Raw genomic sequence first — 24,048 nt, 5'->3', positions numbered from 1 at the left:
ACTATTCCATAAACCCCATATTAGTAGCTTTTTTGAAGTTCAACTTCTTTTGAAGAAGCTTGCCTGTGGTGCTCAGTTGACAGAGGAAGAATGAAATTTTTTGATCCTGGACAAATTTAGGAGTATAAATTTTGGAAGAAGAGACTGAACTGGATGTGTAGCCCAGTTTGCTTACATGTGATTATATCCCAAATGAGATTGTAAGCCAGATTTTTATTGTTCTCGAAGTCTTTGAGCATTTAAAATAGTAATAGATTCAAGATAGAAGAGATACTCAATTCTGAATTGAGCTTATTTCAGCATGTGAAAGAATAAATAATTTTTATCTCAGTTCAGAGCATACTAATTTCTTTGGCAAATTAACCAATTGTCATTCATGGCAGGATGTACCATACAAACATTTCAGTAAAACTTTAATGGCAGTTGATGTTTCTGAAGTGAATTCTTGGACATAGCCATCCGTATGACTCAGATGAATTATTCTGTAGGAGAAAATTTAGTAGCCACTGATTTAATGTCCAAAAAGTACAATATTAATATTTAAGTCTATTTTATAATGGTGGCCAGGAAAAAGGATTATAAACTGACTTTCAGAATTCACTTTAGGGGATTTATTTAGCTGAGATCACAAGTAACTATTAGATGGCATTTTGGGCTGTGGTTTAAAGTAAGAGTAGATGAATATAACTTTATAAGAACTGGGCATTGGCCAGTTTTTCTTTGAGTATACAAGGCAGAAGTTCAGAGTGTATTTTAATAATTATAATTTATTTTTATGTAAATCAGCAATGAAATATATAAAAATATTTAGACCCTTGTTTTAAAAAACGAGACTTTGTAAAGGAACATGGTAACAAAACTTCCTAAATCTCTGTTAGGCAAGAGTAGAGACTGATCATACCTGAGGGTATAGTAATCTTCATGTGTGTCTGCTTTGGTGCAGCTCAGAAATAACCAGGGTTGTTTAATACTTATGAATAGCTCTTGGGTTGCTGATGTGTATTTACTTTGAAAACAGACACTACTTGAAGAGAAAAACTAGATGGTTGTCAGTAGGATCTGTGCATCAAAATGTATGTGCTACACAGAATTTCCACATTCATTTCAGTAAGTCACCCTTGTGCATAGTTTAGTTCCTTTCACCATGTATTCTTTTTAATCTGTGACCCATCATGCATACCTTTCCCTTTCTGTGTTTGGAATACCTCATCCTTCCAGCCTTTGTTATTCTTCCAGTGAAGTCTTGCTTTTTAAAATCATCTTAGATATTTCATGCTCACTTAGGTCTCTGGGGTGGGTTATGTGCTTTTACCTCTTTAGGTCTTTTTAACAGGTTCATTTTTGTTGCCACTATTGATGATAAATTCATTTAAAAAAGAAGAGTAAATATTTTCATTGATTTTACAATTCCTTTGTGTAGCTGGTGTTTAAATACTCCTAGTTCCTGCTCACCACATGTCTTTAACTGAAAAGAGGGATAAATAAAGGGTGAGAACATTGCTAAGGTTTACTAGTTTTTACCTTCAGGAATGCCAAATTTGTTTTTTTTAGTCTTTGCATTTGAAATTTTGTTCATAGGTATTGTTTCTCAAAGGAAAGGTGAAATAAAAAATAACAGCATGAACAGTACTTTAGTAGACTGTTGAATCTAATAGCACTGTCTTGTATTTCTGAATAGACTTTGTAATGCAGAACAACAAAATTCAATTCCAGCATCCATGGATATACCTTGTAATAATCTGTTTCTTTTTCCTTTTCCTGTTGTTATTATATGTCAAACAGACGGGGAAGCTGAGTCAGAGGGTAAAGGGGGATTTGACCCTTTGGAATTGGAGCCAAGCATGGGGTCTAGGACTTATAATTCCGATTCCATCACTCCACCCATGATTACTGTTTACTCAGGGTTGTGTTGTTTCAATAATTAAGTTGCCTGGCAGTCATTAGACAGGAGGGCATGTGCAGAACTCCATCTGAAAAATGAATGCTTCCTAAGCTATAAAGATATATTTCCCCTGAGATTGTGAGAAAAAGCTCCTGTGTACATTTTGTTTATTACATGGGGGGAATTTGCCAATCTATCAGCAAGATTTGGAGAGTCTTTAGTATCTTATTTGGCTTCCCAGGTGATGCTAGTGGTAAAATATCTGCCTGCCAATGCAGGAGACAAGAGACGTGGGTTTGATCCCTGGGTCAGGAAGATGCCCTGGAGAAGGAATTGTCTACCCACTCCAGTGTTCTTGCCTGAAAAATCCCATGGACAAAGGAGCCTGATGGGCTACAGTCTATGAGACTGGAAGGAGTTGGACATGACTAAGTGACTTAGCACATATAGTGTCTTATGTAAGTCCTCCTTAAAATATATTGAGAACAGTCACCACGTCTCATCATACCCCCTAAAACAACAGTAGTTCTTTAGGTCATTTTCACCCTATTAGTCAACTTGAGTATTTATATTTAATATTTGCTTTGACCTACTGACTCACTTACCTATCGATACTGTTGCTTTTATCTCAGTTTATCCTAGCTTTTCACTCTTAATTTGGTTACTTGATCTTGATTCTTTCTCCTGGTTCCTTTAGGTTTGCTGTTTAGAGTTGCTGACTTTGGCATTTGGCCTTGGCTTCCTGTCAGAGATTTTGACTTGTCTCATTTATTCAGACCCAGAGACCTTCTATTGCCTTATTAAGAGTTTCCTGTCTCATTCTTTGTGTCCCTTTATATCTGAATCTTGGATAGCCCACTTTGTTCATGGCTCCTGCTTGCCCCTCCACATGAGAAAAGTGGCAAAGGGGTTGGACAATTTTTGGGTGAATGCATAATCTCTATAAGGTTACTAGAGCATTTTTTGAACATAGTTTTAGGAAAGACAGATTTGAGTTTATGTAGGTTTTCAAATGGAGAAGGCAATGGCACCCCACTCCAGTACTCTTGCCTGGAAAATCCCAGGGACAGTGGAGCCTGGTGGGCTGCAGTCCATGGGGTCACACAGAGTCAGACACGACTGAGCGACTTAGCTTAGCAGGTTTTCAAAAATGTGATAAATTGACAAAAGTATTTCTAAACCAGCTTAGATCCATGATGGATCTAAAGAAAGAGTGGTCTGAGAAGGCAAAGGAACTCTAAATTTTGTGACTGATAATTAATTGGAAATTCTGCAGCCGATTAAGGAATGGCCAAGTCTTATACATCACCACAAGCCTTGGAAGTGACTAAATACTCTCTCTGCCTGTTCTTTCTGCAGACTCAGGCTGTTTATAATGAATGACTTTTGAAGTGGTGCTCATTTACTTTCTCCTCTGATGAACTGAGGTTATCTCCAGATGACTTGAAGTCATACATAGAATTTTTATATAAGGGATAAAGAAATGTCAGATAGAAGGATTATAGTGAAAACATACTGTGTTGAAAAGGGTGACTTCCTTAGTTTGTTCACATTACTCTGTGAAATACATAGATGATTCACAGCAGACCTTAATGGGTAATGAAAATCCCTAGTCAGCTCACACACACAGTCTGATCTATGTTTTCCATCAGCTTTGTGTGGTTTAACTGTGTGGATAACTCAGAAGAAAGTTTATTTCTATAACAAATGATGCTCTTCTCTTCTAAAATATGGTTCACAAAACTTAGCTGATCTCATTTAATTGTCTGTTGAAAATGGATTTAGCAAATCTCTATTGATAATTTGGGAAGGTACTTAATGAAAGCATGAAAGCTTATTGTTTATATTAATTGGACTTTTGTTATTCATGTGCCATTTTTGAAGTAGTTGAATTCAGGCTTTACCAGCAGTCTTTAAAATTTCGGCCTGGTTTTGAGATCTTTGCTGGCCAATGGACTTATGTTGCTAGTTGGCCTCAATAATGCGGAGCCTTCTGGGTAGATTTTGTTGTTGTTCAGTTGCTCAGTTGTGTCTGACTCTTTGTGACCCCATGAACTGCAGCACACCAGGCCTCCCTGTCCTTCGCCATCTCTCAGAATTTGCTCAAACCCATGTCCATTGAGTCAGTGATGCCATCCAACCATCTCATCCTCTGTCACCCCCTTTTTTTCTTGCCCTCAATCTTGCTGGCCAAAGTATTGGAGCTTTAGCATCAATCCTTCTAATAAATATTCAGGGTTGATTTCCTTTAGGATTGACTGGTTTGATGTCCTTGCAGCCAAGGGACTCTCCAGAGTCTTCTCCAACACCACAATTTGAAAGCATCCATTCTTCAGTGTTCAGCCTTCTTTATGGTCCAACTCTCATATCCATATGTGACTACTGGAAAAACCATAGCTTTGACTATATGAACCTTTGTCAGCAAGGTGATGTCTCTGCTTTTTAATACATTGTCTAGGTTTGCCATAGCTTTTCTTTCAAGGTTAAAACAAGGCAAATGAAGCATCATGTTGTGTGAGAACAGTGAAACTATTAAAGTCACATCTGTCAGGTTGGAGGAACTGCTGTATGTTTTTCTTTGCCAAGAATGGAATAAAGCTTTAAAGAAGTAGGAGATCACTTACCACCAATTTTGGATCTTCAAGTCAGAGCAGACTTAAGGCAGAAAACAAGAAACGCTTACTATAGAATCTCGCTGATGTTTCTGTATTACATTCAGAGTTCTATCAAAATCCTTAGAGCAGTGATGTATCTGTGGAGAATGTGACTTTGTTTTTCTTTAGAAAGAATTAGAACCTATGTAGTGTTTCCTTTTTAACAGGATTATGTTTTGAATCACTTTCTCAATATCACTATCCAGGAAAGATGGGTAGAATATTTTGGCCTTGTGGGTATGAGGTCAGAAGTCCTAAAGATTGCTTCAGGCTTGGTGCCTTTATATTCTTAGGCATTTTGAAAGAGAGTCTACAGGAAAGAGGATGTCTTCTTTTGTATATGCAGGCATCTAATGGCTGCATTAGCCGTGGTGGTTGTGATGCTAATATTGGAGCAATAAATTTAGCTACTTTGCATAGAAAAGAGTTGCACTCGAGCAAGCCTGTAGAGGATATTTTGGGAAGTGGGTAGGTTTCTTAATGTTGATGAGAATTGAGTCTGACTTTAGGAACCTCAGGGTATAAATTGTGCTGATAATTGTTCTCAGTTGAACCTGGAGAAAATGCTGATGTATCCACTCTTAAGCAGAGTGATTCATCATGTAAAGCTTATCATGGACAGCTCTGGCAGAGCAAAGAGAAGTGAAGTAGGGAGTAAGAAATTAAAGGAAAATGGAAATGGAAACTGTGACATGCATTGGGAACTTTTCCGTCTTTTAGGAAGAGCTTGCTGGGGGCCATTTTCTTTACCGTCTTGATTAGAGGGTGAGTTCCTCTTTACAGAAAGCATCTTGCTTTGCCAAGTCAATTGCATGCAGCCCTTCACCCCGTCCCCATTCTTCTGTGCCCATGGAATTATTTTTAGACCTTTGTGGCTGCTCCATCAGCTTGCTTTCAGAACCATGGCCAGTCCTGTAACATGGTTCAGAAGTGGCTGTTTGAATCCCTAGACAGCAGTAAAGGCAAATGCATGAGGGTTATGCTTGTTTTGTTGAGAAAGATAATTGAGATTCTGCAATTTCAAGTATGGTAGGGAAGTGCCTGGCACTAATTTGGATGACTGTCCTCAAGTTAGTAATTAAGTATACCTTAATAGGTTTGTTTTCCTTATAATAATGACTTTAATGTTAATTTTAGAAAATTTGGAGATTACACATGAGCAAAATGAGGAAGACAAGAATCATCAACAATTCTATCATTTAGGGATATAATTGTTAACATTTGGTTCTGGTGTTTTTTCTATACATACTATATAGATTGGTAAGCCTGAAGAAGCCCAATTATAATTGGAATAAACAAAACGGAATGTATTGATTCACTGAAGGATCAGGATAAAGCTGGTTCTTTGGGGAAAGGAATTTGATCTGAACAAAAGACTAGAAGGGAGTTAAAAATAACCAAAGTTAATGCTTATCCAAATGTGCAAGGCATTAGGTATCTTGTAACTTTAACAAGGGAGATACACCCTCCTGGTTACATTTGAGTGAATAGGCATGGTTATAGGAATTCTTCTTCCTTGCTTGAGTCGTTTTTCTTCTGGAAATTCTCTGGCATGTAATAGGTGTCAAAAGACATAACTTACGGCTCTAGCAGGGGCCAAACAACACTCTGAACAATGTACTGACTCATCAGATCCACATTATTGGTCATGACATTCCATCCAGACTTCTTGGTCACTTGCTGTTTTTTTCACTACTGGGTTGCTTTGGCACCTTGGGTATTGCCTCCTTGGGAACTCTGGATGCTGGCTTCCTTAACGGGGTATTGACACTGTCACGCCGGGCCCTAGTGACTGTGTCTACAGTATGGTACTCTCTCTAGATGATTTTGCAGACAGAGGGCATCAACAATGGGGCTGGAGCCAAAAGGATAAGTGTGAATCATCCCTTGGGGACCCAGAAAATACTTGGGAAGTAGATATATCAGTGGGGTGCAGACTACATATTTTTCACGATATGCAACTGGGACATGTCATTGAAATTGGGTTATTACTATTTCTGTGAGTCCATTTCTTCCCCACGGGCTCATGAATACAATGCAAACTTGGAGTCAGTGAAGTAGGGAAAATGATAGGGTGATAAGAGAAGTCTAGAAAAAAAATCAAAAAGTTCAGTTTTACTATTGATTAGTTTAGTTACTGTATTAGTTCAGGCTGCCATAACAAATTATAGTAGACTATGTAGCTTGAACAATAGGAATTTATTCATCACAGTTATGGAGGCCGAGAGGTCAAGATCAAGGTACCAGGTGATTTTGTCCCCTGGTCAGGGCCCAGTTCCAAGCTTCAGATGGAAGCTTTCTCCCTGTGTCTCCTTCATATGGTGGAGAGAAAGAGGAAGTAAACTCGCTGATGTCCCCTTCCGTAAGTACACTAAGCACATTATCAGGGGTCCACTCTCATAACCTTATCTACATTCAATTGTCTCCCTAATAATCTCCAGATATTATCACATCAGGCTTCCCAGATGGCTCAGGCAGTAAAGCGTCCGCCTGCAATGTGGGAGACCTGGGTTCGATCTCTGGGTTGGGAAGATCCCCTGGAGAAGGAAACAGTAACCCACTCCAGTATTCTTGCCTGGAAAATCGCATGGACAGAGGAGCCTGGTAGGCTACAGACCATGGGGTCGCAAAGAGTCGGACATGACTGAGTGACTTCACTTTCACCTTCTATTATCACATTACAGACTAGAGTTTCCGACATATGAATATTGTCAGGGACACAATCCAGTCTCTAACAGTTACCTAATTTAGATCACTACTGAGCTTGCTAAAACCCAAAATGACTGATTGAAATTTTATGTCTTTCTGATAGAGATTCTTGAAATATTGGAATAATGTTACTAATATAATTAGCATTGGCAGACCCAAAGACTTTGAGCCAATGTTTTTTTCAATATGATGTGCCCTGAAGTTTCATAGATAAAATTTGTTTGACTGCTACGTCATCACTGGGACTACTTCTTTGTGAACGTCTTAGCAGCATTTATTATTTTCTATTGACTATACTGTGGTTTTGTGAGATCTCAGTTCCCTGATCAGGGATTGAACCTAGACCATGGCAGTAAAAGCACTGAATCCTAAACATTGGACCACCAGGGAACTCCCAGCAGCATTGTAAATACACATGGTGACCCCATTGAAAAGCCTAGTTTTAATTTTCCAATCCACTGTGTTAGCAGAAAAAATGAAGAAGAAATGCAGAATAAGGTGGAGAATGGGCTACCACCTTTTTGTTCTAAAGAATTCTGAATAGCTTATAGACATGACTGGCATCCTGATAACATTTTTGTAATGCTACCTGTAGGTAAATTATTTTTTCCCCAACATTTTGAAGATGAAAGGCTAAGACACAGGTATTTTCCAACAATGTCTCAGCAAACTCCAGTTTTTATCACCTCTTGCTGGCTGAAATTGGTGGCATTCTGAAATCCAGGCTTTTTACTGCTGTTGACTCTTTATAACTGAGTAATAATGTCATGGCATATTACGGATAATTGTGATAATTGGCAGCTTTTCATGTGTGGGAGCTTAAAATACATGGATACCTAAGTATTTTAAAAAATTATCCACCTTAATGAATGCTATTTGGCTGTTTCAATTTCTTTGCTAATTTGAAACAGAAAAAGTAACCGTCTAATTTACCTGTCTAGAGCCTGCCAGCATGTAAATCAATAGTCATTTTCTGGATATGTTGAAAAAGAGGTGAGTTCAGGCATGGAGAAAGTCTCATGACTTGAACAGATCACTCCAATAAAAGTTGGATATATAAAAACAGATTCTTCAGTTAATTTGAAGGAGCTGATACATGGATGGCTAATACAGGTTCGCTCTACCCTAACTCATTCAAAATGGAAGCATAGACATCTATATCATAACTCTTTGGTTGCAAGTGACAAAAAAAATTGCCTCTGATTACTTTTAGCTTAAAGGGAATCCTCACATATGATTGAAAAGTTACTGACTTCAGGCCTGGTCAGATCTAGGTGCTTAAATGGTGGTATCAGGAACCTGTTTTTGTCTTAGTTCTGAGTTCCTTATTTCCAGGCAGGCTTTTTGCCCTGAGGGTTGCAAGGTGGTCATCTACACTGAAAGCTTTTATTACCATCTTTGCACTTCTTTTTTTTTTTTCCCATCTTTGCACCTTAAGCATAAAGTGAAGATTTATTTCTTGGAAGTTCCAAAAAAAAAAAAGCTGATGCTTATTTATTCTGTTTGGCCTGGATTAGATAAAATATCCAGTCAAAAATTAATAATTGTGGCCAAGAATCGTGATGTTCTTATTTTCCATGCCTGGCCCACAGTGTGTAATTCAATCTCAGTGGACTTCTAAGTATAAAGATGTTTCTCCAAGGAAAATGAGGTGCTGTTATCAGGAAAAAAAGGTCAGGGTTGCTAGGTGGGCAGGAATATCAGATGCCATTGCAGTGTATGTGTGTATGTTAAAGATTTATATGAATATGGAGATTTATATATTTAGCTATTTCATCATTTCTTGTAGTTATGAATGTGAAAAGAAGTTTGAGGATTTTATATATACGTTTAAGTGTATTTGAATACTACAGTGGCCTAATAGATAAATTGTGAAAGTTTTAACAACCATGATATCGACCTACCAACTTTTATCTCAGCATGAAGAAGAGAAGTGAATACTTAAAATGATAACTATATAAACCAGTTGGTGATAGCACATTAATAAGTGGGAGAAACAAATAGTTATTTCTTTTTATACTTTGGTTTGAGTGCTAAGACTTTACCAGATGGTGGACTTTGACAAGGAGAAAATACAAAATCCAGAAGTCCTCATTTAACCCACAGAAGGGAATTTGCATGTAAACTTGTCATGCTCAGTATGAATGTTCATTATGATCATTATTTCTATTGAAAAAAAGTTTTTTTGGGGTAGCCTGCAGGGTGACCACAGTGGGAGGTTTTACAGACCAAAAATAAAAGAGCACGTTCACAAATTGCCTTTCAGCAGATAATGAACCAAATGTTCAATTAATTTACTTTAGGACTATTTCAAATGCCATTATGATTTCTGCCTCTTCTGAAATCCAGTACATTTACTGTCTGTACTGTTCATATGGAAATCTGAGCATTTTTAAAGATGAGATCATCCATTAGAGTGTGGTGGCTAAGAAGTGTGCTTGGAAATAACACAAGTGGATTTGAGGTCATATCACTTATTGTTGTGTCAACTTGGAGAAGTCTCGTAGCTTCTTAATACTCAGTTTCCCTAGCTGTAGTGCGAGAGAAATACAAGAGAATAATACTAATGTATATTTCACAGGCTTGTGTAAAATAAACTATGTAAATGGAAAGTGCTTTACACAATGCCTAGTCCAATGTAACCATTCAGAAGTCTTACGTATTGAGTATTACATTTTTATTGACAGCATGTTTTCCATTATTATGTGTTATCTTCCAGCATTAATTTCCTTGAAGATAGAGATCTTAGCTTAAAAATATTTGTTTTATCTCAACAAATACCATGGCGTGTTGCATACACTGAAAACTAATCAATTAAATTACCAAATGAAAGTGTAGGAACTATACTTCAAATCTTGCTAACCCCACTGCCCCCCGTTTTCCATTTTTTGCATTTTTCCATGATGTCATTTTCCTAGTTGAGCTTATTAACAAGAGGCAGAGGACAGAAGCATAGAACGATATCTTGTGAGGCACTGGGGCAGAATAGATGTTACTCATTTTTTTTCATTCATTCTTTTACTCAATTTTCCATCCGTTCTCTTTTGTATAACTTCACTGCGTATGTGATAGGTGCCAAGAACAGTTTAGGTAAGGCATGAAAAACTGTGACGACAAAGTACAACAATGAATAACACACCGAGCCATGGATATCAAATGTCTTAATAGATGTGCACATTAAATGTTGTGGTCCCTCACGGTAGGAGGAGATTGCATCTAGCAGAAGAAAATAGTTCACCTGAAGTATTCATTCTTTTATATGTGACATGACAGGAAATGGTGACTGTATTTTGGTACAGTTCATGCAAAGATGGATTAAGGGGGAGGGTAGAATAGGGGCAGTTTTCAAAATTTAGATATTTTCCATTTCAGAGTCCTTAATGTCAGCTGCTTTTTGCAAGAAGTTACATATTTGTGTGCTGGAAAATGTACAAGGTTTGTTTAGCCATATCTAATTCATTAATACTCAGAGTGGCTCTTAATGGGCACAGTGTTGTATTAGTCTTTAAGGAGGGTGCATAAAACACAGTCCCTGTGTTCTAGGACCTCAGTGACCTAGTTAGAGAGACAAGGCACATCTAGAAATGTTAGGTAATAACAAGCAAGCCATGTATTGGTTGGCGCCTCAGTGAATAATTCAAAGTGTAGTTATGATTCCAGTAAAAGAGATTCACATCTCTGGGGAATGGTTACTATAAGTCATTGGAAAAGACAGAATTTTCAACTGGGCCTTAGAAATGGAGTCAGAGAAGAAAGGAAAAGAATAGTGTAGTTGTATTCTGTCATGGGACACTTCTGGGTTGCTGTGGGAGACAAGGATGGACACCCAGATTGAGGCCAGAGTGACAAGAAAGGCAAGTGGGGAGTAGACTGCTGTGTAGCCAAGGCGTGGTGGAGAGGTTTCATTGCATCTGCTATTGCGGATGAGTGGAGAGTGGCTGCCCAGATGAACGCGGAGGCCAAGTTCAAGCTCTGCAGGAGAGAGTGTGAGGATGATGTCTGCTGTGGTGGCTGGTGGTGGCAGTGGGTGGACAGCATTCCTGCCATGCGCTTGCCTTCTTCCTGTCGGCAGCAGGGGTTTGATGGCACCAACTGTCCCCAACCCATGCAGACCATCACGCTGTCTGCCAACAGGTAGACCTGGGTCAGAGGTAGCCACATTCATGTAGGACCCTCCAGGGAATTCTTGAACCACTCAGAAATCCAAAATACATTTTAACCCAGAGGATGAATGAAAAAAGGAAAAAAATCAAAGCAGATTAAAGGCATTAACTTCATTTTGATCTGCAGACCTTCTGTTCTGACAAAGGTGATTGGATGAATTTGACAGTTTCTCTTTCTCGTTCCTTTCTTTCTTCTGTTATCCTCTCTCATTTTTTTCTCTAGGTTTTCTTTTATGATGAAACTAGATTGATTATTACTTAGAATTGTAATCTGTTCATGTGTAAAGCAAGTTGATTTTCTGATATTCTTTTTTTTTTTTTTTTATTTTCTGATATTCTTAAAGCCCCTACTCTGGTATTAAATTAAGATCAAAAGGGCTTATTTATTTTCCCCTTGTTCTTTTATTGGCTATTTCCTGGAATGTATGGACACCTTTGCATTCTCAATACTGAAGCCAGTTAATTTACTAAAGTAAAATATGCAGAACTTTTGACTATTTTCTTTCTTATCTGCTATCTTTTCAACATAGAGGGGTTGTCAAGGCTAATATCTGTGAGTGCTTGCTTTCTTAGAAGCCAGGCAGGTTTTGCTGGTAAGGGCTGGCAATTTTAAAATGAATCTATACCTTGTATTTTAGCTACTCTGGTGATTATCATCATCCCAGTTTTTAGGTGGGGGAACTTGAGACACAGAGAGGATAACTAACTTGTCTCAGATCACACAGTAAATAAGTAATGAAGTTTGGATTCAAACCCAGCTTGACTCCAGAGTCTGAAAGTAGTGGTGTGGCTTGTATTTAGCTCATTTCTTTATCTGATCAAAAGTTATGGGGGAAAAATGAATTCCTGACATACTTCATTGCACCCTGCATATCTTTGTGTTAATAGTGATGTTAGAAATTAGGGAGGGTGTTCGTTGGTCATGAAAGATGCCTCTCCCACATGTTGATATTGACAGTACAATACCTCTTATTTCTGATTCTTGGAGAAGATTTCTTTTGGTGAGGGGAGCAACTGAGGAAAGAAACTAGAGTGGCAAGCCAGTTTATGACATATGATTTTGGAATTTTATCCTGGAGACTGTTATACTGGTTGCTCGGAGGCTATATTTAATAAATAAAACTTCTTATGAAAGGTGCTCAGTCGCGGTGCCCAGAGAGGAAGACCTGGATGTAACATGACATCTTTCTTTCATTCGCTTTGCAGAGGTGCAGTGAGTTGCTGTCTGATAAGCCGTGAGCTGTACTTTGCCAACCTGAGAACATCAGACCGCAGAGTAGGGCTCTGTGGATTCCAGTTCAGCGCAGATGAGCTGCGCAGCGTCTGTGTAGGAGAGTCTGTTCTTTAAGCAGGAGAGATGCTCATTCTTCTCTGTTAGAGGTGAAGACAAAGCCACACGGCATCTTTTAGAAATGAATAAAGAGTTGATTCTCTAAACATAGACTTTTCTGAAAGCTCATTCTGTCTCAGGGGTCTTTGATGTTGAATGCTGATGAAAAATCCGTCAAATTTGTGACTGTCAGTTTCAGAACCACTGTGCTGAATAACTAGATCTTTAGTAATGTGAACACTTTACTTGTTAGGAGTAGTACCTAGATTCCAAATTCTGCCAATCGTTTCTTACCCTCCTATTATTTCTTTTGTGCATTCTCTGATCCTTTAAAATAATCACACATCCCATTTCTTGATTGGAAAGGCATTGCAAATGTTTTTACACAAAAATCCTGGAACTTTAGTTTTTTTTTTTCTCCCAGAGATTTAGGAAATTTCAAAGTTACTTTTTTTCTAATTACAAAAGTGAAACATCTTGTGTCTTATATTATTATGTGTATTCAGTTACCTTGTTTTAATGTTCTACAAGCACAGAACAATTTGCAGATGTTTTTCTTGTTTGCTGGTTTATATACTAACTTACTTATTCACTTAACTAATTAATTAATTAGTTAATGTTTGTTTTCCCTCCAGCATATAAATTAGAATCTTTTTGCTAGGTTCTTTGCTTTATCTTCAAAGCCTGAAGCAAAACCTATTTAGAGCATAGACATTACTCAATAAATATTGCTGAATGAATACATGAATGAATTATGCATGTAGAATTGATGTGAAAGTGAAAAGAAGAAAATAGAAGCCCTAGAAATAAACTGAATAACATTTAAAAGATTTGTTTACAGGCAGTCCTTGCTTTGCATTGTATTGCAGGACCATAAAAATGACTATGCAAGCTGAAATTATATAAAACAATCCTAATGATGAATGAGAAAATTTATTATTGTTCTTTGACATCTAAAAAATTTTCCAAATCATTAAAATTTCTCTTAGTGTTGGCTGTAAAGGTAGAGGGAAATGAAAGAAATAATAAAACCAGTATTTATTTAGTACAAGCTAATTTAAAACATTAGAATCATTGAGATTAAAGTGGTTAATTTCTTTGTAAAATCTTGTCAGAAGTAGTTTGCTCATTTCCTGTAGTACAGTTTATGAAATGGAATGAGCATCTTTTCTATGCCCAGAGGAATTGTCATATTCCTAAGTCTGAATCAGCTTCCAACATTTTATCCTTTGTGCTTTTCGTGTCAGGAAATGTGTATGAGAGTTCCTTTAACATGAAGGTTTCTTTTTTGTTTTGCCAATATCACTTCCTCTGGGACATCATTATATTGTTACAACCACTTGCCTTATTATTTATGTTAATGAGTTTGCTTTCACTAAGTTCCCCTGACTGTACATCTGGAATCTCTCAAATGGGGAACGGCAGCATTATCTACATTCCCATAATCAGCTAGGTCTTAACTCTGTTTGTATTTGACGTAGGTTTCACTTCCAGCATTAGTACTTTTTGTTTCTGGGCTGTACTTCCATCTTTGTTGGCCAACTCCCTCTTTTGATTATTCATGTCATATGCATTTATCATTGCAAGAAAAGGAGGCCACACCACTATGCGCTTTGCTGTCTGTGCATGAACTAGATAACAAATGTGTGGTGACCAGTCACTGGCAGACTTTGAAAGGGGCGCTATGATTGGTCATGATCATGATGCACGTGTGTTATTTACATGGTAGCTGATGGACTGAAGAGCTGGCAGTGAACTTTGTATTTTATGCAATTACTCATAGTTAATGTACCACACAACTGAAACGTAAGCGGTGGTGCTGGGCTTCTGGTGTTATTTAACTCAACTGTAGTAGCTGAAATTCACACTCATTAGAACCATGCAAACTGAGGGATCCCTCATTTCCAGACTATTCTTATGGATACATGTGTATTTTTTCTTTGGCAAAGCGGAGTTGCTTTATGCATGTGATTTTGTAGTTTTTTTTTTTTCAATTAATATTATATGATATCTATGTCAAAAAACAACAATCTCATCTTCATGTTTTATGATGACATCATATTTGATTGAATGGGCTTAACCAATGGTTTGTTTAGCCAATCCTCCTTTTTGGACATTTAGGCTTTTTCTATTTTTCTCAATTATAAAATATGCTCCAGTGGTCACCTCTGTTGATAAGATGTTGCGACAGCAACTGTTATTTATTTGAAATGAACGTCTTTCTAGGGGTAGAATTGCTGGCTCACAGGATAGATATACTTTGAAAACATTTCCATATTTTTTTTCAAATTTCCCTTCAGAAAGATGATTCTGTTTGGACTCCTACCAGTGATATAAATTGAAAAATGCTGGTGCATATTATCCTAAACCCTTGCCCACATTGAGAATGTCTTTCTTTGAAGTTGTTGCCATTTTTATAGGCAAAACATGTATTTTGTTTTAATAATTAGTTTTGATTACTAGGTAGGTTGAATATTTTTCATGAGTTTGTAGCAAATGTATTTTGACTTATGGAATTTTATTCTGCCTAGTATTATAGCAGTTTTCAGATGGTAGGAATTTTTTTGTTTTATTAGGTTGAGAGTATATATTACTACAAAGCTCTACAGATGAATAAATCTGTGTACTTGGACCACAGTCACATGTATATACCATTCTTTGGACTTGGACCACAGTCACATGTATATACCATTCTTTGGACTTGGACCACAGTCACATGTATATACCATTCTTTGGACTGGACCACAGTCACATGTATATACCATTCGTTGGACTAGACCACAGTCACATGTATATACCATTCTTTGGACTGGACCACAGTCACATGTATATACCATTCTTTGGACTGGACCACAGTCACATGTATATACCATTCTTTGGACTGGACCACAGTCACATGTATATACCATTCTTTGGGGATTATAAGGAGTATCCATGGGCTTTATCTTATAACCGTCTGTTTCCAAAAGCTTTCCTTTTTTTTAAATTTTATTTTAAGGAAAGAGAAAACAGCCCACATCTAGGAGGAGATTCTAGTTAATTTTTCATTACATGACTTTTAGGAGATGGGGTCAGAAGGAGCTGGTAGGGCATTCAATTATGTGCTCAAGCAAGTTGGAAGGTTTTTTCCCCTTCTGGTGTACAATATTTTACTTGGGCTTGTTTTTCAAGTGCACTGAAGTGTGACTAAACATTTTTGGGTACTGCCATTATGTAAAGAAGAGGCTCCGTCTTGTTAAATATTCCTTCATCAGCTGTGCAGCTAGGCAGTTACGGCCGTAAGGAGCCTGCAAGGGAATGGGCTTTGGGCATTGGGCATAGGGAGGGAGGCTGGGAGGCGGGGGCCAGGGGGGACCTAGGATTGGGGTGCTCCCTTGTCCCCTCCCCCTGCTGCAGAGAAAATGATTGGCCCCAGCTGGTTTCTGTCTCAGACTTTTGGATGGGTCATCAGTGGAGAAGGAGAGGAGCTCACGTGGCTGGGCCTCAGCTCATCTGAGGGCTAAAGGTTCTCCGTCAGTCGGGCCGTGGACTCGGAGCTCTGTCCTGGAGCGTGGTGGAGAGCTGAGACACCGCTCAGAACCAAAGGCGCAGAGGAGGCCTTGGATTCCTTTTGTCTTTAGGTTGGGGACAAGGGAGGCTCGGCAAGGAAGATGTCCACTGAAAATGTGGAAGGGAAGCCCCCCAGCTCTGGGGACAGAGGAAGACCTCGGAGCTACACTTTGCTCAGGGTTGTCCAGCCGATGTTTAACCGCAGTATTTTCACTTCTGCAGTCTCTCCTGCAGCGGAACGCATCCGATTCATCTTGGGCGAGGAGGATGACAGCCCAGCACCCCCTCAGCTCTTCACGGAACTGGATGAGCTGCTGGCCGTGGATGGGCAAGAGATGGAGTGGAAGGAGACGGCGAGGTGAGGCATGGCTGAGCGTGCAGGACTGAGCCAGGGAAACAGGGACGGGGCAAGATCCTTGACTGTAGCCCCTTCCTCTGACCTGAGCACTTTGAATGACCGATGAGCCTGAGGTTGGCTGGTTAAAGAGTAAAAGGATTCTTTTTCTTCTCTTTGACATTGACATGGATGCAGGACACCCTTTATTTCACTGCTGGAGTCATTGGTCTGCATTTTAACATTTATAAGATATTAGAAGTAAATCACCATTTATAGGTATTTAACAATAAGAATATTTTAAAGAGAGAAAGTCAGGCACCTAAAATGATGGCCTGGATATATATACCAATGGTCTCCACATGCCAAGGTATCTTGTGGTACCATGTCTTACTTGTTATCCATTCCCTGTTAGGGGGAGGTGGCAAAGACAATGACCATTACCCACAAACTTGCCATTATTCCAAGTGAAAACCTATCGTCTTTTAAAAATAGAGTGAAAACAAGTAGAAGGTTCACTTGAATTGGGAGTGGTAGGGACCCGAGTTTAATTTAAAACCCTTGTCACCTGCCAGCTCATGACATTCATCATCATATATAGATATACATATAATATATATATATGCAACTTAAGATATGCAATATATATAGTATATATATTAAAATATGTAATATTTATATTATATATTTTATTTATAAATATATATAGTGTTAGATATATCATTATATCATGGACATTTACCTACATACATGTATATATGTGGAAATGCTTTATAAATTGTTAAGCACTGCACAAATATCTAAAGTTTCACTAATCTCACAACAGAGCTTTTCTTTCTTTCTACATGTAGATTTAGTTGTATATACCACATTAAATCATCTATGACATATGAAAATCATTTAATACAAAGATGTTGATATAGTGGCAGTTATTGGTCTGTTGACATCACTATATGGAGGTTCAATGTATTTGACTTTCACCAACAAAATAATATTGACATATCCCTTTTATAGGCTATAATTTAATTCACATCAATTAAATTCAGTCATCATGTTTTTAATGACTCTAACCCAGGTCTCCTCCATTGGAGGCAGATTCTTTACCATCTGAGCCACCAGGGAAACCCAAACAACATGTCTTTTATAGGCTGTAATTTATTTCAAATCAATTAAATTCAGCCAGTATGTTTTGAATATACAGTACATTTTGGGCACTGTTTTAGGTACTGGGAATACAGAAGTGAGCAATGACTCATTTCTGCTCCTCCATCTCAAATGCTCCCCCTTGAAGCTCTTCATTCTTTGCTCTCTTGGGGGCCTCTTTCCAGCCATTATCTCTTTTTCCCCTCTGTTAGCACCAATCACCTGGATATTAAAAGTCTTTCATAAAGTATGCTTTTAGTTCATAAATCATTCTCCCGAAGAATTCTCTCAAACTGAAAACTTGTACTAGTATCTCTATTTCATTCTTTCTTTTTCTTCTTTCTAACAGAAAAGATCAGAGTGAGAATTCTACTGGTGCAGCATTAATTAAGTGTTGAGGAGATTTTGGTTTAGTTTTGACTTTGCTGCTAACTAGGGGTCACAAGAGTCGGACACGACTTAGCGACTAAACCACCACCACCAGCAGGTCATATAGTCATGCAGTTTTCCTGAGCTTGTGTTTTCTATTTGTCAAATGAGAGTCATATTGGGTTGCATTGTTTCTAGTATCATTGTATTTTATAGCTCTAAAATTCCATCCCTCTGTGTATATTGGTGTCATCAGCTGCACCTAGAAGAGTTCCATTGATTCTTAACTTTCATCTTAAAATTCTATGCAAGTACCTATATAGAGTAGAATTCAGGTACAGCATTCTGTTTTTAATTTCAGCCAAATGCAGACTGTACTTTATTTTATGTGACCCCTGGTCCCAGAAATGTGGAGGGGTCACAGCTCATTGTATCAGTAGTTCAAAATTGGATGAGATGGACATAGTATTTTCATTTAAGATTCTTAAAGGTTAAGATGGTCACGAATACTTTACCATCTTTAAAGGCTGGCTATTTCCTTGGGAACAACATATGTGTCCTTTTGGTGATGTCATGGGTTCCTGAGAGGCTGTACTGCTGGAGAAAAAGTATGGTGTGTGTACACCATGTCATGGAGGAAACTGTCCAGAAAGAAATGTACTGACAGATAGTCTACCTTCTATAACGTCTCCTGTATAGGACTTGCCACAGTTACTATTAATTAATTAATCATATATGTGATATTCTTTTTTTCATTTTGTCTACCTCATTATACTCATTCACCTGAAGGGAGAGATTATGATTATGATTAGTTGAGAACTGATTGCCTTAGTATCTACTGTTCCAAATATAATAATTTCTTAGAAATATGTGATCGAAGTTGGAAGTCTGTGATAATACGTTTCTTTCTGACTGATGTACAGCTCAGACCCAGCCCAAGGTACCCAGCACACTGCTGACAAAGCCCGAAAGAGGACCTTTGTTTGGTGTTTCAAACTAATTCGTCAATACACAGTTGCCATCTGCGTATAGTTCTCTAGCCCAGACTTCTTTCCTTGTTCGATTGAAAACAGATATTTGGATGGATAGTTCGCATCTCAAAGGGCTTCCCAGGAGGCGCTCGTGGTAAAGAACCTGCCTACCAATGTAGGAGATATAAGAACCATGTTCTTATATCGATCCCAGGATCGGGATAGATCCCAGGATTGAGAAGATCCCCTGGAGGAGGGCATGGCAACCTACTCCCGTATTCTTGCCTGGAGAATCCCCAGGGACAGAGGAGCCTGGTGGGCTACAGTCCACAGGGTCACATAGAGTCAGACACAACTGAAGTGACTTAGCATGCATGCAGGCATCTCAAAGTAAAATGTCAGAAACTGAGCTTCTGATCTTCCCACCTCAGACCTGCTCTTCCTACAAGGTTCCTCACCACAATGAACAACTCAATTTTTTTAGTTGCTCAAGCCAGAGCAATTAGAGTCTTTTTTGACACCACTCTTTCCCTGCATCCCTTACTTGATTCACTGGCAAAACCTATCTAGTTTACCCTCAACGTTATTCAGATATTCAGAATCTCACCATTATATTGCATTGAGTGCTACCACAACCCTGGTCCAATCCACCATTCTTTTTCATCTAGATGACTGCAAATGCTTCGTAATTAGTCCAGCTCCCTGAACCTGCCATTACATCCCTCATGAACTGTACGCTATGGTCTCTTGACCTCATCTCCTACTTCTCTCCTCCTGGTTAGCTCCGCTCTGGCCTCTCTGGCTTGGTCATGGCGCCCGTGTCAGGCCTTTGCACTTGCTCTTCCCTTTGTCTGAAATGTTCTCCCTGTGTACCCCCTGTCATCTCTGTGGCCCATTTCCTCACCTCCTTCAGGTCACTCTTCAACCACGCCCGCCTCAGTGGAAACGAGCAACTTTCCCCAAACCTTCCTATCCCTCACCCTTTATTCTGTTTGTCTTAAGTACTTATCAACGTTTGGCATGTTAACATATCTTTTTGTTGTCTCTCCCCAATAAAGTAAAGTACCATGAGGGCAGGAATTGGGGGTTATTTTGGTCACCACTATATTCCTAGTGTTTTCAACTACCTGGGACATAGCCCACAGTTGAAAATTGTGTGTTTATAGAATGAATGGAGAAATAGAGCCTTGATTCTTAACTTACTGCTCCACCTAAATTCTGTTGGGAAGTTTGGAGATGCTTGCATCTCCAGAAGCGATTCAGATTATCGGTGGGTTTTATTTCCTGCAACATGACTCTGCTTCTGAATATTATGATAGTAATTTATGACTACCATTTATGATGTCCAGTTTCCAGGCACGATGGGGCTTTTCTTCCCCACGAAAAGCTCTAAAACCTACCAGACTAATAAAAGTTTAAGACTTAAAAGGGACTCATTTTTACGTATGAAAATGCAGCATGAATTTTTTTTTTTTGGGCTAACATTCAAAAGAGAATTCTTGGCTTTTTTGTGAAAACTCCAGTTAAAAGGACTATTTTATTCCATAGAGAACTAACCTGCCAGATCTCTCCAGTTCCATGTAGTTTCTGCTGAGTCCACACCCCATAGAACACAATAACACCCTCTTTGGTATTTTCCCTTGTAATGTTTTATGCTTTTTTTCGGTTGACTAATGACTTCATCTGACCAAGAATATCTTACATGGAGTCTCAGCATTACTGCAGTTTTAGTCCTACTTCAGGAAGTTCAGGTTAGCTCTGTGTCTTAAAAAATAAGGAAAATGCTTTCACTGGTAGGAAAAATATCCCCATTTAAGTCTCACAAAGCACAGTAGTCGTGTAAAACTATAAACAAGGGAAGTCTTTATTTATGTGAAGTTTGAAGTATAGCCAACCCTACTGATTTTTTCCCACATCTTTTTCTTTTTTTTTCTTTTTCTTCAAAGTCAGAACTTTGAATTTTCACTGGCTTTCCCAAAGGTAGAATGATCAGACCTGAGAAATATATATGATCAGTGGAATACAGGGAATATTATTTTTCAAAAGAGAATCCTTAGTGTTAGGTCATTAGAATGCTGACATTCAGAGACTCCCCTGGTGGTCCAGTAGTTTAGACTCCATGCTTCCACTGCAGGAGGTGCAGATTTAGAGAACCCCGGTCAGAGAACTAAAACTCCCTGAGTGCACATGGGATGGCAAAAAGTCAAAAACCCAAAACTTTAATACTGATTTTCAGGGATGTAGCAGTAGTTCTAGTGGAACCTTTGGTACTAGTGAATGATCCTGTGCTTCTCATTAAGAATTTCTGGGTGACTATTGTTGTTTTTCCATTCCTAAGTTAGGTCCAACTCTTTGCGACCTGGTGGACTACAGCACACCAGACTCCTCTGTCCTTCGCCATCTCCTGAAGCTCACTCAAATTCATGTCCATTGAGTGGGTGATGCTATCCAACCATCTTATCCTCTACTGCCCCCTTCTCCTTTTGCTTTCTACCTTTCCCAGCATCAGGGTCTTTTCCAGTGAGTTGGCTTTTCACATCAGGTGGCTTCACGCAACCTGATTGGTGCTTCAAGCAACAGTCCTTCCAATGAATATTCAGGACTGATGTCCTTTAGGATTGACAGATTTGATCTTGCAGTCCAAGGGACTCTCAAGAGTCTTCTCCAGCACCACAGTTTGAGACCATCAGTTCTTTGGCACTCAGTCTCCTTTATGATTCAACTCTTACATTCATACATTACTACTAGAAAAACCATAGCTTTGACTATATGAACTTTTTTCAGCAAAGTGATGTCTCCACTTTTTAATATGCTGCCTAGGTTTGTCATAGCTTTCCTTCTGGGTGACTAGGCATCAGCCAGTTGACTCATGAAGCAAACTGGTAAAAGAATAAGTCATGATCCAGTTTTGGTGATGGCCTTAAGCCAGCTAGAAAGGCTGTCACAAACCCCCATGACTCCAAACTCTTTATTTCTGTGAGTCAGTGATGTTTGCCAGCATGGTTTTTGGCTTTCATTTTTCCCTCAGTGAATATTCAGATGGACCATGTTGGAATTCATCACTGTTATAAGAATCTGTGTTAAAGATCACTTCCCCAGTGAGACTCAAATTCTACTGCCAAACCTACGTAAAAAGAAAGACATCACAAGTTTCAACAAACCCAACAAGCCAACAAAGGAAAAGGGTATTGATGTTTCAGTTCTACTGGGCCACATGGAGGAACAGTTTCTGCTTGGCCGAGTGACCTGGCCTCCGTTTGGAGAACCTGACTTCAGGGCCTGGCCATCAAACATAGCCACATGCCCGTACCCTGGGGTTTTGCAGAGGGACCCTAATCTACACTGAATCCACTATTTCTTCTTCACTGTGTTACTCTGGAAAATTCCATTTGAGACCAGGTTTATTTTTTCTGTAAGAAAAAGGAATTTACTCGTCTATGTAATTATATGTGGTTACTACACTGTTTTGCAATAACTTTTGCAGTTGATCTAGAAATTTAAGAATTCTCCTTAAAAACATCATTTATCCCAGATTCGCACTAGCATTGGCATCTTTTATGTGTGATGAGACATTTATTACTTAACAAGAATTCTTTTTTTTCAATAAATTTATTATTGTTTTAATAGCTTTATGTAGTTGGATTATATTCTAGGGCAAAGGTCATGTCTATTTTCCACTGTAAAACTGGCATGTTTTTAAGTTAGAGGTCTTCTCTTTTCTTAATTATATTTAATCACATGATTGGAAAGTTGCAAAATGTTCAAAGTGTTTCCCGTGGGCCTTCTATTTCTTCAACAAACTAGTGAAATACTGTTTGGTTGGCAGTCACTCAGAGTGTGTTAAACTGCAGTGTACTTTATCATTATTCTTCTAAGACCTTGGAAAAAATAAAATTCACCTAATAAACTCTTTCTTCAAGGTTATAACAGTTTTGTGATTGCCAGCATTTAAAAAGCCAACTTCTAAAATTAATTTTTCTATAACATGTCAAGTAACTAAGACAAAAGGATAAGTAGGGAACTTATTGCAAATATATGGTTATTCATAGTTATTATGAAGGGTTAGATAGTAGCTTTTAGTACATTTTACAGTAAAAATGTCTGGTCTTTAGAACTGTAATTACATGGTTCTAAAGCACCTTTACAAATTCATTGACACATGAATAGGCTGAACTTCAGTACCTTTGCCTTAGCCTTTTCTTTAATGGGTTCTGATTTGAACTGAGTCATTTTCAGTTTTTTCTCAAATTTGTCCTTGATATGTGAGGAAGATAGACATAGCATGTATCGTTTTTGTAGTTTCATTACATTTCATTCATTCATTTCTGCAATGAAACTACCTGCAGTCTGTTTAAATGGGCAAACCATTACTTTATGCCTGCATGTTTGAAGTACAGTTCCTTGAACAGTTCAAGCAGTGTACTTTAAAAAATTCATTCATTCATTGGTTGGCTGCATCGGGTCTTAGTTGCAGTACACGGGGTCTTTCACTGTGGCACACAGACTCTCTAGTTGTGGCGTGTGTGCTCAGTAGCCGTGGTGTGTGGGTTTAGTTGCCCCTCACCACGTGGAATCTTAGTTCCCAGACCAGGGATTAAACCTGTGTTCCCTGCATGGCAAGGCAGGTTCTTAACCACTGGACCAGCAGGGAAGTCCCTCAAGCAATGTATTTTTTTTTTTAATATAAATTTACTTATTTTAATTGGAGGCTAATTACTTTACAATATTGTAGTGGTTTTGCCATACATTGACATGGATCCACCACGGGTGTACATGTGTTCCCCATCCTGAACCCCCCTCCCACCTCCCTCCCCATTCCATCCCTCTGGGTCATCCCAGTGCACCAGCCCCGAGCACTTGTCTCATGCATCCAACCTGGACTGGCGATCTGTTTCACACTTGATAATATACATGTTTCGATGCTGTTCTCTCAGATCATCCCAC

At 38.6% G+C, this 24,048-nt stretch overlaps 1 protein-coding gene across 3 annotated transcripts in view; it reads left to right on the top strand.

Moving 5' to 3' along the window:
- The window catches only part of SLC4A4 (solute carrier family 4 member 4), a 351,114-nt gene that overhangs the window by 128,204 nt on the left and 198,862 nt on the right, over positions 1-24,048 (top strand). For all 3 annotated transcript variants that reach the window (XM_065914665.1, XM_065914664.1, XM_065914666.1), the window contains one exon: positions 16,510-16,645. In XM_065914665.1, the coding sequence (XP_065770737.1) occupies positions 16,510-16,645 (136 nt within the window). The remainder of the gene's footprint in view (positions 1-16,509; positions 16,646-24,048) is intronic.

The sequence above is a fragment of the Muntiacus reevesi genome, chromosome 22 (assembly GCF_963930625.1).
Source record: "Muntiacus reevesi chromosome 22, mMunRee1.1, whole genome shotgun sequence".
Classification (NCBI taxonomy): domain Eukaryota; kingdom Metazoa; phylum Chordata; class Mammalia; order Artiodactyla; family Cervidae; genus Muntiacus; species Muntiacus reevesi.
This window is presented reverse-complemented; position numbering and strand designations above follow the sequence as displayed.